At 43.9% G+C, this 17613-nt stretch overlaps 1 protein-coding gene across 1 annotated transcript; it reads left to right on the forward strand.

Annotated features, from left to right (window-relative positions):
* The first annotated feature begins 329 nt into the window (after positions 1–329).
* Positions 330–17613, forward strand: TTC25 (tetratricopeptide repeat domain 25). Its single transcript, XM_033170471.1, has 12 exons — positions 330–513; positions 1127–1258; positions 1796–1949; positions 2725–2786; positions 5062–5221; positions 6836–7060; positions 9728–9935; positions 11592–11678; positions 12914–13110; positions 14989–15089; positions 15322–15400; positions 17003–17613. The coding sequence occupies exons 1-12, from the start codon at positions 400–402 to the stop codon at positions 17335–17337; spliced, it is 1854 nt and encodes a 617-aa protein (XP_033026362.1). The 5' UTR covers positions 330–399; the 3' UTR covers positions 17338–17613.

Consider the following 17613-nt stretch of genomic DNA (forward strand, 5'->3'; position numbering starts at 1 on the left):
AATTGTAAAACAGAAAATTTAATAAAATTATATACAGTATATAAAAAAGAATGTCACAGCGGCTGCCTGCTGTGTTCTTTTTGAGAAGATGAGGAGGACCCAGGCAAATCACACGTTTAAAAATACTAAGAAACGACTGCGGTGTGTGCAGGAAACAAGCGAATGGCCAGAAACAGAAAGAGATTGGAATTTTGGTGGCAGCAGCACAAAAAGGAGGCGGGGCGTCAGCAAACCAATCAAAAAGCGGTACAGTAGACCTCCCCCCCCCGGCGGCCCTACGCCTTTCGCTTCTAAACCGCCCGAGCTTCCGTAGAGCTCCCGGAAGTGCCACGGTTGCTAGGCAGCAGGTTGCTAGGCAGCGGCGTCGCGTCTCACTTGGGCCTTGCCCTGCTCCAAGGCATGGGGGACTCGGAGGGCGAGGTTTTGCGGGGGACCTTCCCCAGCCTCATGGCGGAAGGGACGATGCTGAGCCGGCGCGGGGAGCTTGCCAAGGCGCTGACTTGCTACACCTACGTGAGAATTTGCCGTGCTGGGGGGGGGGCAGGATGGGGGTAGGAAGGGAGGGAGGGGGTGAAGCTGGTTCGTGAATAGGAATGAAGGGAGGAGGGAAGGTTGCCGCTGGGCGCTTGGGGTCGAGCTGATGGTGCGTTTGTCGCATGGCCAGGCATACCTGGGACCCCCAAATACGAGAAGAAGCGCCTTCCCCCACATCCTCCAGATGTGGCCTTTGAGAAGCCAGATGTGAGCTGAGTATGTACGTAAGGGCATAAGAAGAGCCTTGCTGGATCAGGCCGGATCATTCATTCATTCATTCATTCATAGAATTGTAGAGTTGAGAGGGATCCCCAAGGGTCATCTAGCCCAACCTCCTGCCACGCAGAAATCTCAGCTCAAGCATCCAGGACAGGTGGCCATCCAACCTCTGCTACTTGTAAAGAAAATTAATACAAGATCCATTGCTAAGAAATGGGGAACAGTGAAGGGACTGTGGCTCGCCAAGTGATCCTTGGCAGGATAAAAGCACACCCCAGTTTTCATCTACGAAATGTTGGATGGTATATAATGATCTGTTGGCAGCTGTAACTATACTTTTGAGACTGGACATTGTGTTTTTGTGTGTTGCTAGGCCCTGCAACTCCAGCCAGGTGACAGGAACTGCCTTGTTGCCCGTTCAAAATGCTACCTAAGACTTGGAGATACAGAAAATGCCTTGAAGGATGCAGAATCCTCCCTGGCAGCTGACAAAGGGTTTACCAAGGTAAGTAACCAAAAGGTGGAAAGGCCTGCACCAACCCAAAAGGTTCCCTTTCAAAATTTATTGTGGAGTATCTGGTTTGATGGTGGAAGGGAGTTATGGTTCTGTCTCCCCTCTTTTCTTAACCCAGAAGGAAAGAAGGGTAACTAATAACTTCCATAAAAGAACCCAACCTTCATGTCATTCTTTTTTTCTGCAGCTATCTTTCTAAACCATTTGGCATATTAACCAGGTTAGAAAATTCTGTTGCAAGCAAACCAGAGCAGAGATTCAAAGGGACAGTTGGATTGGAAGGGAGTCTCTTGAATGGACTTCAAGCTAAGTGAGAATATGTAAATATGAGGATGGGGAAAAGACCCTTCTTCAAGTTGTCCACATCTCAGAAATTATCAGACTGGGATAAGCAAGCTGCTTGGGTGCATTTCTTGAGGATGGTATTTTTTGTTTACTCGCATGAACAAGTTTACAATGCATAGCTCTCTTATTGTCTATCTGTTGTCTGTCCTGCCCCCCTCCCCCCATTTTCCCTCTTTGTTTCAGGGCCTATACCAGAAAGCAGAGGCATTGTACACTATGGGGGATTTTGAATTTGCCTTGGTCTTTTACCATCGAGGCCACAAGATCCGCCCAGAGTTGCCACAATTCAGGCTGGGCATTCAGAAATCCCAGGAGGCAATTGAAAATTCTGTTGGAAGTAAGCCATGTGATTTTTTTATTAGGGGATGGAATCTAATTGACTGCTAGACCAGAGCTTCAACTTGGCTGAGAATGCATGAATAAAAGAGAAACTAACAACAAAGATAATAGGCTGTCTAAACTAGCTAAGCAGAGTGCAAGGCAGAGCAGAGCAAGGACCTTAGAGAAGGTATGAAGGTATTTTGCAAAACCAAGGACATATTTGTATCCTTTTAATTTTATTTGAATTTAATTTTGTCAATAAAGCAGACAGTAAAATAAACTCTAGATTACACATACAAGCAATCCAACAGAAAATCCTTTGAGTCTTCAATGTCCAGGTAGAAATTTTATTTTTCATTGGCCACCCTATTTTCTTATCTATGCACAATATTACTGAGCCTTTTTGATGGAGCTGGTCATGTGAAACTCCTTTCAGAAAAAAGTCTCAACCTCCAACTATTTTAAAAGGCTTGTGTGCTACAGCAGTGAAAAAAGCAAATTCATTGTTATTAGGGGAGAGTTAAAATTAAAGGAAGTACCATAGGCTCTTACAGAAAGCTGTGGTTCATCCGCAGTTGGAATATTTTGTGGAGTTCTGGCGCAGGTTGTTTCCAGAAAAATGTCAAAGCTGAAAAAGATACAGAAAGGGGCAACTAAAATGACCAAGGAGTTCTAGCATCTTCTCTTGCACAGTTTGCATGCTGCTTCCCAAGGGATTGCTTGCTAATGTTTTTGGCAGGTGATTTTCAGTGCCTTCCTGACCTCTTGGCTGGTGATTTCTCTGTTTGTAGGCCCTTCTTCTGTGAAACTGGAGAACAGAGCAGACCTCTTCTTTCTGAGTCGCCAGGCAGAGGTATGGTCTCACCAGATTTTCCCAAAATGGGTTTCTGATCCCTTCATTAGGAGGGAATAGAAGATATGGTAAGGAGTTCAAGGCATAGATAAAGGGTGTTGCGGGGTGGGCACGGGGAGGATGTTTGAGTCTGCAGCTATTTGGTCTTTCTCTTGCATCACAATAACATGATTCACACATAATGCTAAACTTTAGCGTGAACAAGTGCAGGTTCCCAGATGGAGAATCTTGACTGCAGTGTTCTTTTTGATTCTGCCATACTACCCAGAGCTAAGCCATGGTCTGGCTTAATGTTACATCTGAATATGGGCTTGTAGTTTGTCTCCCCCCACAGTTACAGTTTGGTTCCAGGTCATGATTTGTCTGGCACAAGACAAACCATAAACCCTGCTTCGGATATAATACTAAGCAAAACTATGGCTTATTCTTGGGTAGCGTGGCAGTAGCAGGACTGGGGGAGGAGTACTGCAGCCATGATCTTCGTTTCAGGAACCTACTCATTTACACAAAGCCGAGATTTGGCCTGGCGTTACATGCAAACTAGGCCAATTTATGAAAGAAGTTGTGGCAACTAAAATAAAACTCATCTCCCTCACCCCCAATAGTAAATATCATTGCTCCTCTCAAATTAAGTGTTGCTCCCATTTCATCCTATTTGTACCCAGTTTGCAGTATGTTTATTGTAGTTTAAGAAATGAAAAGTGTAATTAAAATATGGAGGCAATGGAGTTATAAGCATTTGCTCCTCTGCTAGGTAACATTGATTATTTCTCTGCCCCAGCCCCAGTTTTTGAAACTTAGATGTATCTATTTTTACTACTTAAAAAGCATGTTGGCACTTTCTTCCTACTGCTCACAAGGACTGTGCCAGCTTTTTTTTTAGTGGTATACGGTCTTGCTTAAACGAGTCCTGAGAGTGAAGTTTTGAAGTTTCAAATGGGCATAAACGAAGTAAACATTCGCTGCAACTCCATTTTACCTACTGCTGAAATTGTATTTTTAGTATGCTGTATGGATTTACTCACCATGAAAGGAGAAATTTTAATGAATGGTTTGGAATACTCGCAATGTTTTTTAGAGAAACAGATAGTTGTGGCAGCACGAGGTGGTTGTCAGGTTGTCAGAGCAGAGTGCTATAAGCAGTGGGGTTTTTTCTGCCCCTAAACATTTTGTGAATTTAAGATTGGTCTAATTGAGGGGCAGTCTAATTGAGTAGGAAAATGAGAGTGTCCCTAACCATTTTCTTTAGGGGGGAAAAACCCCACTGGCTATAAGAATGGTAATAACATAGAACAAAACAAAATCGAAAATTCTTTCTAGTAGCACCTTAGAGACCAACTGAGTTTGTTCCTGGTATGAGCTTTCGTGTGCATGCACACTTCTTCAGATACACTGAAACAGAAGTCACCAGATCCTTAAATATAGTGAGGGAGTGGGGAGGGGTATTTCTCAGAAGGGTGGTGGGAATGGGTGATCAGCTGATAGGTGTGGAAAACCTGTTGACGACTCTTAACAGCTGTAATTAGTCTTGCAGGGAAAGGCAAGAGGTGAGATGGCTAAAGATAGCTTTGTTATGTATAATGAGATAAGAATCCAATGTCTTTGTTCAGACCAGGTTTCTCCGTGGTTTTAAGTTTGGTGATTAGTTGTAATCACCCACCTGTAACTAATAACATAGAAGTTTTTCTTTGGTTACATACTGTTCTAAGCATTTGTTTAATTCTCTTTGGGTCAGTGTTGCCTACAGTGCTTAGTATTTACCCGAGCCCTTAGCATTTAGCACTTTTCATTACAGTATTTCAGTTCAACCCTCCATGGTAGTACAGTATTATCTCCCTAATACAGATGGTGAGCTACAAGCAACTTGCTTATGATCACCTGATGCATTCATGGAATGAAGCATGAACTGGGGAACTTCTATGCTCATAATCCATGCTCGACCACTATTCTACTTAGAGATTTGTGTAGGTTTTTGTGTTCTTATCACATTGCCTGAAACATTTCATGTTTCCCCCTCCACAATGAGGATTGGGAACCTCCCCTTACCCCTCCATCAATCTGAAATAATCATGATTCCAAATGCTCTGCTTTTATCTACACAGTTGCTTTTATCCTGTAATCATACATACCCACAGCCAATGCCCACAGTCCAATTTGCTCCCTTTCTACCTGCCGTGCTGCTTTTCTTCCCACAAGAAGTACTGCAGAGAAAATGAAAAGTATTTCCCCTTGCAAAATTTATTTATTTTTTTACACTTTTTTATGTATGTGGCAGAGTAAAAGAGCAAAACAGAAGCTTCAGGTCAAATTTCCTAAGAAGGATGCAAAGTACCTAGGCAGACAGGAGCCTGTGAGGAATGAGAAAACAGAACGGCAGCTGCTGGGGGAGCTCTACGTTGACAAGGCTTTTCTGGAAAAATTGCTCAAGGATGAAGGTTTTTGTTACTTCATTTGGCTAATGCTGGGCTTGGGAGTTTCAGGACTGCAAGTGTCATCAGGCAGTCTAGCAATTACAAACCACCCCCCCCCCCGTGAGGCTGACTGGGTATTTGCAGGAATGCAAGGTTTCTAAGGGATTTCCTAAAATAGTGATTTTCAAACTTGTTTCTGGGCTCTTTGATTAAAAAAAAGACCAACAGACTTCCTCAAAAGATGGCTTGCTCACTTTATTGGTCTTCCCCTGCAATATGAAACCTTAGGAATGTATTACCAGTAGAACACATGTTTGGTTCAAGAGGGATGTTGGTGGAGCTCACAAGGCTTAGCCAGTGCCTCATGTCAGCTGTGTGAATACCCTGGAACAGGGGTAGCCAACGTGCCCTTTAGATGTTGTTGGACACCAACTCCCATCAGCCCTGTCCTTCATGATCAGTGGACAGAGATGATGGGAGTTGTAGTCCAACACCACCTGGAGGGCACCACATTGCTTACCCCTGCCCTAGAACGCTTCCCCAAATCTTCAACAACGCACAGAAGATTCTTGAAGATAAACCACCACGTTAAGGGTTGTGAGCAACATCAGCGTCACAGGTTGTATTGGTTTTAATTGTCACCCGTGCTGAATTGTGTTTTATTGTTTTATGTCATTTCTTTATTATAGTACAGTCGTACCTTGGAAGTCAAAAGGAATCCATTCCAGAAGTCCATTCAATTTCCAAAATGTTCGGAAAGCAAAGCATGGCTTCTGATTGGCTGCGAGAAGCTCCTGCAGCCAATTGGAAGCCATGGAAGCTGCGCTGGATGTTCGGCTTCTGAAAATCATTTGAAAACCGGAACACTCACATCCGGGTTTCGATCGTTCGGGAGTCAATTTGTTCAGGAGCCAAGGTGTTTGAGATCCAAGGTACAACTGTACTGTTTGCTGCTTTCAGAGCTTTCTGGCTGAAGAGTGGCAGGCAAATTCCAAAACCAAAATAAAAACAGTGCTACTATTCGCTGTTTACCCAGCCCTATAGCAGCATCCAATTACAAGTCACAAACATTACTTCATTACTGAAAATATGGTTGCATGCCTCCCCAACCTTTGAGTGGTACAAGATTCCAGGAGTTCCAGGCACTTGCCCAGGGTCTGTGTTTCCTTTTGGAAATGAGGCACAACGGAAACTGTGGTGTCTTTAGGATATATGGTTTATTTACCCATATACACAACCTGAGCCTGCTATGGAGGGGTTCGCAGCATCAGCACCCCAAAAGGGTCTTGCTTCTCCCATAGCCAAAGCCTTGGATTCAAGCAGAAATCAGCCGTGGCTTTTTTCTCTGCTTTTCCAACCTGCATCTTTTCCCTCTAGGTCACATGACAGCAAACTGTGCCCTTAAAAAAAAACCAACTTGGGTTATACGGATTAGAAATCTGTTACCCACAAACTCATAACAATATGAAGTCCACACAAAGTGGGGGAACACCTACCGGTATGTGTCCCAGCAAAGAGAGGATGTGTCTATGAAGAGGCATCTTCCCTAAGGCAGCCATATATATGTAAATAATGTAAACTCTCCCTTTTTGTTTTGTTTTTTTAATCTGTCTATCTCTGCCTATGGTCTCCCTGCAGACTTGACCAAAAGCACCACGAAGCAAGGGGTGACTGTTGGAAGCCTGATCCAGGAAGGGCTTTCCTACCTCGATACCCGCACAGATTTCTGGCAGCAGCAGAAACCTATCTACGCCCGGATCAGAGACCGCAAGCTCATGCTTAAGAGATGGACCAGAGACCAAAAGCGGAAGCCATCTGAGGTGGCCAGATACATCTTAAAGAGCATGGAGGACATTGATATGTGTAGGTGGCTCAGCTGAAAATGTGCTGGGTGTTTTTTTTTTTTTTTTTAAGCATTTGGTTACATTTATGCACAATGAAACAAAAAGAAGGGGGGGAAAGGGCCCACGCATGGTTTCTTTGTTAAATACACCCACAAAGTTAGAAAACGTGAGGGAGCACCTGTAAATAAGAGAATATTATTATTATTATTATTATTATTATTATTGCATTTCTTTCTTTCCCCATTTATTTATTTATTTAGACAAAGCAATAATAATAAATATAAATAAAAATGTGCACCCCGCCACCGAGACCATTCCATTGTAACTATCCAACCTCCCAAAATTTCAACACTTCTTGCGATGGTTTGACCCCTTTCCATTTTAACAGTACAAATTCTACAAGCACCTTCCATATCTCCTAAAAATCATTTCTCCTGCATATACCCCGTCTTACCTTAATGGCACATGTTAATTTATCATGAATAGCTATATACTCTTTCTACCATTCTTCCATTTTACATTCTGCTTGCCCCTTCCACTTCCTCGCTATAATAACTCATGCAGCTGCCAATAAATTTGTGAGCGAGTCCTTCCTAGCCTGCAAACCTTCCACCCCATCGTAAATTGATAATAATGCTGCCTCTGAACTTTCAGTGAGCTTTAACCCAGTGATTTCTGTTGCAGGTAGGTAGCCGTGTTGGTCTGCCATAGTCAAAATAAAATAAAATAAAATAAAATAAAAAATTCCTTCCAGTAGCACCTTAGTATCTCAAGTGTGCATGCACACGAAAGCTCATACCAAGAACAAACTTAGTTGGTCTCTAAGGTGCTACTGGAAGGAATTTTTTATTTTATTTTATTTTGTTTTGACTATGGCAGACCAACACAGCTACTTACCTGCAACAGAAATCACTGGGTTAAAGCTCACTGAAAGTCCAGTGATTCCTGTTATCTCCTTAAACACCCTTTGCCCAAAAAAATTGTACATATTTACACCCCCACCACATGTGAACACAATTCCCAGTTTCCTGGCACCACATATTTAAGAAAGTCATAGTTCCAGCATTGGTGGTGACAAAGAGTCCTGGAGATGAGTAGCATGAGATAAGAAACCCTGCCACACTGCATAAAAAACGTTCTGGGGTTTCTAACCCTTTGGCACTTAAATTACATGTTATTTCCCCCGCTGCTGTCAGGTTCAATGTGTTTTTATACCATAAAGGTATTTGTAAGCCCTGTAGTATCTTCTACGTTTGTGCTATAGACACTGTAGTTCAGTGGTTTTAAACCAGTGTGGTGTGGCACCATGGGGTGCCTTGAATGACGGTCAGGGGTGCCGCAGGCAACACTGGCCTCTGTCCCTCTTTCTTTCCTTCCCTCCCTTCCTCTGATGCCCTCTCACATCTCTGCCTCCCAAAGGCCTGCACAGCTGTTTGTTGCAGCAGCCCTGGCTACAAGCTCCGCAGGCAAATGGTGCCTCTGGGGCTGGCCAAGGGGTGCTGGTTGCCAGGAGCCGAGGTGGCCTCAGAGTAAGCAAGGAAGCGGGCGAGGGAGCCCAGCCAGCCAGTCTGCCAGCCCTTGCTGTTGGGAATAGACAGACAAGTCTCGGGCCCCTGCGGGGTACTGTGAGGAGGCACCTCTCCCTGGGGTGGGGGCAGCTCAGAGACGAGGGGCGGCGGCAGTGGCTGCTTGGAGGACTCCCATGGAGAGGGGAGAGGAGAGGAGGCTAAGGGAACACTTCACAAGGAAGGGTGTTTGAAAAAGCGTGAGAGCTCTGCAGGCAAGGGGTGACATAACTGGGCTCCTGAGCCCCGCAGGGGTGCCGCAGAAAGAATGTAGGTGGTCAAGGGAGCTGTGGACTCAAAAAGGTTGAAAACCTCTGTCCTAGTTTATGTTGCAAGCTGCCCTGTGATCTTTGGATGAAGGGCAGTATATAAATTTAATAAATAATGATAATAATGACTGTCACCAATAGCCATGTGGTAAATTCTTTGTAGTGAAGTTGTTGACGATGCTTGTCCCATAGATTCAGGAGTGAGAGCAGTAGGGTCGTTGGTACAGAAGTCTTTAAGATCTTAGATGGTTCCTGATAGACAGGAGTCAGAAACATTTTTACAATTCCATTTACTGGCCAATGTGGTAAAATCCAAATCTGTTTCCCCGAAGCATTTTAAGACCTGTGAGGGGTCCCATTGATTCAATCAATTCCCTATATATATATAGCAGAAAATATGCTGATCTGAAATAACAGATAGAGATTTATTAATGGAGACGTTTGTTTGCGCCATCAAATAAGAATTGAATTATAGCACTCTAGGCAGGATGTTCTGAGCATGAAAATGTACTTTTCTAAACTCTCACATTGCACAAATATATATAGGCTTCAGAATTTCACCTGACTCCTGTATTAACTGAGCTTAGACCCTGGAGGTGTAAAAAGTAGGATGTATGTATTTGAATTCTTGCTAAAAGACAAAACAAGAGCCAGTACCCGTTAGCCGATTCTCTGGATGTAGCCTCTCTCTTATTCTATAGGGACCCAATGAAATATAGAACAAAACGGACTCAGGTTGGTCTATGTAGTCCGGTCACTTTAATAGTTGGGAATATCCTAATGAATTGGGGGGTAGTTAACATGCATCATATGAGCACACACTTTCTTCTTCTTCTTCCCTTCCCCGTCAAGTGTTGACTAGCGGCAGCCCTGAAAGAAGCTGCCAGAAAGCTGAACAAGTGCTGAAAAAGATCCAAGGTTGGTCTGACGAAGAGATCCCCAACAGGAGCGAACTGGTTGGAAACCTCTACAGCTGCATTGGAAATGCTCAGATTGAGATGGGGAACATGGCAGCAGCTTTGCAGAGCCACCAGGTGGACCTGGACATTGCGAAAGAAAAGTAAGGAAGAGAAGCCTACTCTTTTTGAGGCTGCTTGAGTGCATGTTCCATGCTGCCGTCACTGAGACGTAGCTGTGTACTCTCTATTTCAGAACAGGAGTTCGGAATGTGTTGAATTGTTCAAATCTCAGTTTCTACTGGAAAAAGAGGGGTAGGGGAACACTTAGGGTTTCTAGCCCTTATGGTTGTGAAATAAAATGTATGCAGGCAGTGCCTGGTGATATCTTCTGAGCTGGAGATGACAGAATTGGGCCTACCTGTTGGCAGAAGAGGCTCCGGTACTCTGTACAGCTTCCCCAATCCTGCGTCTGCTCTTCCTTAGACCCTGCAACAGAGTTGGAGAATCCAGCCCGACAACCTATTCCACAAGCTGTCCCCATTCTCTTCTCTCCCCTCTCCTATTCCTTGCTCCAAATGCCTGTGTCTTTGAAAACCTTGTTTTCAGGAGCAGGGTGATCAGATACTGGCAGATTTGTTTGTGTTTTACTTGGAAGGACACACGCTACCAGCATTTTGAACGTTAGTTTAGTATTGCAAGGTTATTTGTCCTGCTCAGGGCTTACATCAGAAGGCCATGAAGCAGGGGTTTGCAACCAGGGGTTCCTAGTATCTGAGCCCATAGACTGGGTGCTTGGAATAAGAGGCAGATAGAGGGGAGAATGTGGGGATGGGGAAGAAAACTAGCCGCAGGAGCAAGTGTATTTCTAGTTCACCCAGGGCATGGTCTCAAGTCAATCAGGTCTTTGTGTCTTCAGTAGGAGACCTCATGGGAACCATATGTATGCTGTCTAGAAGGAAAGCTAGGATACGGAATACCCATACTGTCAGTTAGTATTATGTTGCCTTATTCTGACCCATGGGTACCAGTCTTTCCAGAATTGCAAGCACTAGGGTTCTAGTTTGTAATCATCATCATTATCTCTGGGTGAGCCATGAAAGCTACTCACAGAATGATTGCGCTCTCTAGCGGCTAAAATGTTTAGGGCAAGCCATTAAAATCAAAGTCAAATCACTATTCCTTGCCATATTGCTCTCCCAGAATGTGAGTATCCAAATCCACAGTGATATCCTCCCCGAGGGAAGGTGGTGAGTCAAAGCAAGGTACAGATCTGTTCCAGAATCCCTGACCTACTGCGAATAAATAACGTTTTAAAATCGGCCTCTTCCTTTCCTCCTTATACACTTGTTTCCTGCTTAGTTGCTTTCTTTCATTTCTTCCCAGTTCAGCACTTTAGAGTAGAATCCAGCAGATATCTGCTGTGTCCTAATGTCCCTCCATTTCATACCTTGTTCCTTTGTTGTCCGTGTTTCCGGACAAATTCACAATTGGAATGGCTTTGTTGCATTTTAAAGATGGCTCTGCAGCACAGTTTTTGGGCAAATTCCTCAGTGCCTATATTTTAGATTGAAAGCGGCTTGTCGCATGGATCTCCCAGCTTCTTCGTTATCCTCTTTAAACTCACACACAGCTTTCTTTTGGTCCATAGACCTAAAATCCTTTAAACTTTTGTAAGCACTGACGATGAACTATAAATTAATACATACAGTTGGGGCAACATACAGGGGCTGGGGAAGGAGGGTAGGTCAGAAACCTCTCAGGAGATTTTGAAGTAGCAACCCAGCTTTCAGATTACTCATTTTTGCTTCTTTTTGCAGCAACCTGACTGATGCCATCTCCAGAGCCCTTGACAATATTGGCAGAGTGCATGCCCGCATGGGCAACTTCCAGAACGCCATTGACACGTAGGTGGAACCCAAAGACAAATAGTCAGGCCTCCATGCCTCTTGCATATGCAAGGGTAGTCTCCTAACGTAACCCATCTGCCTTACCTTCATTCTGTAAACAGAAATTGCTTTTACCCTCGTGGTTTCCTTTCAAGGGATTCTTGGAGTTGTAGCGTTTGGAGAGGATGAAGGACCCTCAACAGCAGGTGGTCAGCTGCCCCCACAAATGTACCACTCCTAAATCTTTTGAAAGAAGCAATGGTATACTTGACACACAAACATCTTGACACACAGGAATGAATTTCTCCCATACTTCTGCTACATGAGGATGAAGGGATGGGAGTTTCGTGGGTTGGATCATCTAGATTCTACAGAATGTCATTGGCTAGGGAAGGGATTTCCCAAGGGGTGAGGGGCGTTGAAAACTGTGAAGGTCAGGCAGGTACAAAGAATAGAAGGGTATAAATAGAGATGCCATTAGTTGCCATCTCTCTCTCTCCCCTCTCCATCCCACCAAGTGCCTTTTGTCTCTATCCCTGGCCTGCTGGGTACCAATTCTTAACTTGGGGGTGGGAAATCTGTGGCTCTGCAGATGTTGCTGGTGTATAACTTCCATCATCCCTGGGCCTCAGGGGCAGAGCTGTCAACCTTCCTTTTTTGCACTGGGAAACGGCCATAGCTGTCATCTTTCCCTTTTTTAGCAATGGGAAACAGTGCTGGAATAAGGGAATTTCCCGGAAAAAAGGGAATGTTGACAGCTATACTCAGGGGGCCTGGCAATCCTAAGTAGCATCTATAAGGAAATGGAAAGTAGGGGCCAAGATCCTGTGGAGGGCTGAGTGCACTCTTAACGGATTTCGCAATGCATACCTGAAGGAGTCTCCACCCCCATCGTTCAGCCTGGACACAGATCTAGCTCTGAGGGCCTTCTGGCGGTTCCCTTATTGTGAGAAGTGAGGTTACAGGGAACCATGCATAGGGCCTTCTCGGTGGTTGCGCCCATCCTGTGGAATGCCCTCCCACCAGATGTCAAGGAAATAAACAACTATTTGACTTTTAGAAGACATCCCTTGTATAGGGAAGTTTTTAATGTTTGATGTCTTACTGTGTTTTAATTTGTTGGAAGCCACCCAGCATAGCTGGGATAACCCAATCAGGGACGAAGCCCTGGTCTTGAAAGAGCCAGGAAAGCTACACTTCAGGCCTGAATTATTTCCGCGGTTAGTTGCAAAATTCTGTTTTGTTTTGAAAAGCTGGGAAGAAAAGATTCCACTTGTGAAGAGCAACCTGGAGAAGACTTGGCTGTTCCACGAAATGGGCAGGTGCTACCTGGAGCTCAACAAAGCGGCGGAGGCTCGGGACTTTGGCGAAAGGTCCTTGCAGTGTGCAGAGGAAGAAGGAGACATTGAGTGGCAGCTCAACGGCGGTGTATTGGTGGCTCAAGCACAAGGTGAATCACTTTGCACAAACCTAAATAGCTTTCTTCACTAGCAGGGTCTGTGTGAGCTCCACAAGGCTCTAGGGTAGCTTTCCCCCCATAGGAGCAGGCTAGGCAATTGCCTGGAGTGCCAGGATCTAGGTGGGGAGGCTGTTTTCCTGAAAAAGAGAGCACATTGGGAAGAGATGACAAGAGACAGCTTAGCATCTTGTCAGCTGGTTGTTTTTTAAATTCTCCTGCATTTAAAGAGACACGATCTCTTACGGATTTCTGTTTGCTGCCTAGAGCAGGGGTCAGCAAACTTTTTCAGCAGGGAGCCGGTCCACTGTCTCTCAGACCTTGTGGGGGGCCGGACTATATTTTTTGGGGAGAAATGAACGAATTCCTATGCCCCACAAATAACCCATTTTAAATAAAAGGACACATTCTACTCGTAAAAACACACTGATTCCTGGACCGTCCGCGGGCCGGATTTAGAAGGCAATTGGGCTGGATTTGGCCCCTGGGCCTTAGTTTGCCTACCCATGGCCTAGAGCATAGAAACTTGTTCAAGAGGAAGTGGTGGGCGGGGTGGGGGTGGGGAGTAACATAATAAAAATAGAAATGAATAAATTATATTCTAGTCAATTCTGTTAAAATCCTCAGGATACCAGTGTTTGGATATGTTGTGCAAAATTGTTTTCATTTGACACGGGCAGCAAATAATTTGGTGGATCCAGAGTATAGAACTAGGTTTCTCACTCAGACCTTGACATGCCGATGGGGGAAAAAGTTGAATGCTTTGTTTCTTGTGCCTCAAACCAAATGGAGATTTGGACAAGGGCATGCAATTGCTGGGGTGAATGAGAGAAATCAAACAAAAACATTGTGTTGAATCCTGTAATGAGAATTATGCAAATGTCCACCCCCTGCTCTTGAGTTAAAAAGAAAAATCCTTTAAAAAAATTAAAGTTTTGCAGATTTCTGCCCAGATACTGCTTGACAGCAGTATTCCAGGTATGTCTGGAAAATTCCAGAGCATGGAAACCCTATAGTATGGAATATTCACAGGCCAGGATAAAAATGCTGGTTTTATTTTGGTGAAGGAAACTCATGGTTGGACGAAATCATGCATATTTAGAAGTATGTATGCTTATATTGCCAGCAACTCACTTAATTTAATTTGTTTACACTGCTAAAGATGGTATTTTATAGTATCTAGAATATTTTTTAGCAGGGAAGAGACTACAGTGTGTATCCCATGATGGGAAATGAAGCTTGCATGTTTCCCCTTCTTTCAGACAAATGAACACATCAAACCTGGCAGTCAGTACTAGGCCACCAGACAGCCACATGCTGGATCTATTGTTTACATTGAACTGATGTGTATAAAGTCCAGAATTTGTGGGTTCAAACTGTGTGGCCCTTTCCCAAATTGTATGAAGGTTCATGAATGTGCAGTTTAGGTTTGTGCATGGTACAGTAGATGTTACGCACCTAGTTCCTATGCAGACATTGCATTCGCATATCTGGAACATCAAGATGTAATATGTGTGCCCAGGGGTCGGGGCAGGGGGGGACAGGAAAGACAGGGATCCTGCTTCCCAACCAAACTTCAGTGAGAGTCTACACACATATAAACTTATTTTATTTGAGCCTTTATTGCTTCATCCTTAGGTCAACAGTATTAAATGACAATCTCTCACCCCAATAAAATAAAATAAATTAAAAGCAGATGGAATATCCTGGGGTTTGGGGGGTGCATCTTAAATTTCTTATCCTAGAGAGTTCCAATAATCAACTGAAAATACACCACATGTTGTATAAGTTTTTCTGAAGTCTATATCTTGTGTTGAAGTTGATTATTTCTTGTTCTTCTTTTTTAAAAATAATAATAATAACAACACACAGTGAAACTGGAAGATTTCCACTCAGCAGTCACCTACTTTGAGAAGGCTCTGGAGCAGGCGAAACGTATCCATAACGTTGCTGCTATGCAGGCGATCATTATTGTAAGTGGTTGGTTATAACCGGGTGTGGGGGGGTGACATGGCCAAAAAAAAGGCAGGGGGAGACCAAAGGAACCACAGTGGGGAGAGCAGGATATTTTGTGCATGTTGTTAGGTAACGTATATTTTTGTGGGAGTGAATTCCATAGTTTAATGCCACTATATGCAGATGGCAGTGGTGGGAAGAGAGACTGAGGCCTGACTCAAGTTTCCCATTATTTCCTTATTTTTGCAGGCACTGGATGAAGCCAACAAAGGATTCATCAAAGAATTGAAAGAAGAACAGAGGCTTGAAAGGATGCGCGAGTTGAAAGGTTGGTTCACATACCAAGCTGTGTACAAGGGATTTCAGGCATCCTATGGTCTATCTTCCTTTGCAGGGTGTATACACACAGACATGCTAACCAGCCGATGAAGGAGATTAACTGGCTCTGAAGTAATTTGGGGTGTTTGTTCAGTGGCGGGCCCAGCATGTGGAGCACACTTTTAGAAAAACCTACAAGAAAAGGTGCTTCATTCCAGAGTTTAAACCTAGAAAGTGTCAAAACACAGAATGCGTCAAGAGCCTCCTTAGCACATTTTGAAGAATAGTCCATACCATTTCCCCAAGCATATAACCGTTGTGCTGTCAAATAAAGAAAAGGGAGGCGGATAAAGGAAACTAGTACTTAAAGCCTCTTGCCCTGAACAGATATTGACTGCTTCAGGGGCAATTCATCATAAATTCCCCTCCACCTTGTTGAAGCAATAAAATGGGGAAAACCTGAGAACAGGAAGCTTTTAATTAAAAGCACAAAAGCCCTTTAAAAAAAAAACACCTCAGTAGCCCATGTTGAAGAAACAGGCACTGCAATTAGATTTTAATTTTAATTGGAAAAAAATTAACCACAAATCAACTCTTGAAAAACAGTAGGAGAATGGAACATTAAACAATAATACAGCAATTTGGTAACTATCTTGTCTGGATGCTCTGCAAAAAGAAGGACGACAATTTCAAGGGAAAGGGCTAATGTGTAAACTTCCTTAGGCCCATATAACCCACATGAATAAAATTCATCCAGATGTTTTGAAGTATTGTATCAAGACTAACCTGTAGGTGGTAGCATTTCTCCAGTTTCCTTCTCGTTCTTATCCAGCAAATAGATAAACTCTCTCCTTTTGTTCTTTGCTAATCATAGGTTTTATAGGTTACTTGAGTTTAGCCTTAAATTTTATTTACAGGTGGGTAGCCGTGTTGGTCTGCCATAGTCGAAACAAAATAGGAAATTCTTTCCAGTAGCACCTTAGAGACCAACTGAGTTTGTTCTTGGTATGAGCTTTCGTGTGCATGCACACTTCTTCAGATACCTATCTTCCATTTCATGCGGCTCAATGTGGTGCCTTCCATAGTTCCAGTTACAGGTGGGTAGCCGTGTTGGTCTGCCATAGTCGAAACAAAATAGGAAATTCTTTCCAGTAGCACCTTAGAGACCAACTGAGTTTGTTCTTGGTATGAGCTTAAATTTTATTGTTAGTGATGTACCGGTATTCTGGTTTTAGTAACCTGAGTGTTGTCATGCATCCCTCTCTTGGAATAATAAAAAAGAATTTTTGAGTCTGCCTTACAGACCACCCTCCTCCCAAGGCAGGAGTTGTCCACATCCCTATTCAAAGAGCAGTCACATTATATCAAGACACCGAGGAGAAGGCGCACTATCTGTCCAAGGCTCTAAGCTCTTGCAAAAGTTCTAAATGGGAAGCGAAACCCATTAACCGAGTCTCCCCATTGGCTCAGCCACAAAATTGCCTCAGGCAAACTGCTTTGTCGTCGCAGTCTGTAAAATGGGGTGAATGCCATAAGACCATAAACTGCGAGGGTGGGAGTGAGCTAAGAAATCCTAGGGAGGATCTTCTCTGAGATTCCATTTCTTTCCCAGAGTTAGAAGATGAGGAGGAAGAGGAGGAGGAGGAGGAAGAAGAACAAGAGGAGGAGAAGAAGAAGGAAGATGCTGGGGATGCAGATACAGGAGAGCACACATCAAAAAAACAAGAAGAGGAAAAGGCTGGGAAAATTGAAACTGAAGGAGAGAAACAGGTATCAGGCACAGAGGGCGGAGAGACAATTGCACCCGAGGATGGGGAGAAGCAGCAAGAGGATGGGGAGAAGCAGCAAGAGGAGGAGGGAGGAAAGTCCCCAGGAGACAGTGTGGGAGGAAGTCAGAAAACAGAAGACGACGACACAGGAAAGTCGGGTGAGGACATTCCAGGATGAGGCCTGTGAAAGCTTGGCCTTGGGAACTCTTGGTTTATAACCCTGGAAGTGTCTTTTCCATGGTCATCTGTTTTGCTCCAGATGTCTTCTCCCCAAGTCAGCTCCAGTGCCTTCCAGGGCATTCAAAAATAACCATTTTGCTTTTGGGTAGTTTCAAGGGGGCTCTAAGAATGTAGGGAAAGTTGCCATTTTATGTGAGACACCCCAAAAGGCTACTGTTTAGGTAACTTCAGGAAGAGGGAACTGTTCTAACCATTAAAAAGCCTTCAAATGCTA

The sequence above is a fragment of the Lacerta agilis genome, chromosome 14, assembly GCF_009819535.1.
Source record: "Lacerta agilis isolate rLacAgi1 chromosome 14, rLacAgi1.pri, whole genome shotgun sequence".
NCBI lineage: Eukaryota > Metazoa > Chordata > Lepidosauria > Squamata > Lacertidae > Lacerta > Lacerta agilis.

Coding starts and splice junctions, on each gene's coding strand:
- TTC25 (XM_033170471.1), top strand. CDS start 400: ATGGGGGACTCGGAGGGCGAGGTTTTGCGGGGGACCTTCCCCAGCCTC. Junction 1,950..2,724: donor AATTGAAAATTCTGTTGGAA/GTAAGCCATGTG, acceptor CTCTGTTTGTAG/GCCCTTCTTCTGTGAAACTG. Junction 9,936..11,591: donor CTGGACATTGCGAAAGAAAA/GTAAGGAAGAGA, acceptor TTCTTTTTGCAG/CAACCTGACTGATGCCATCT.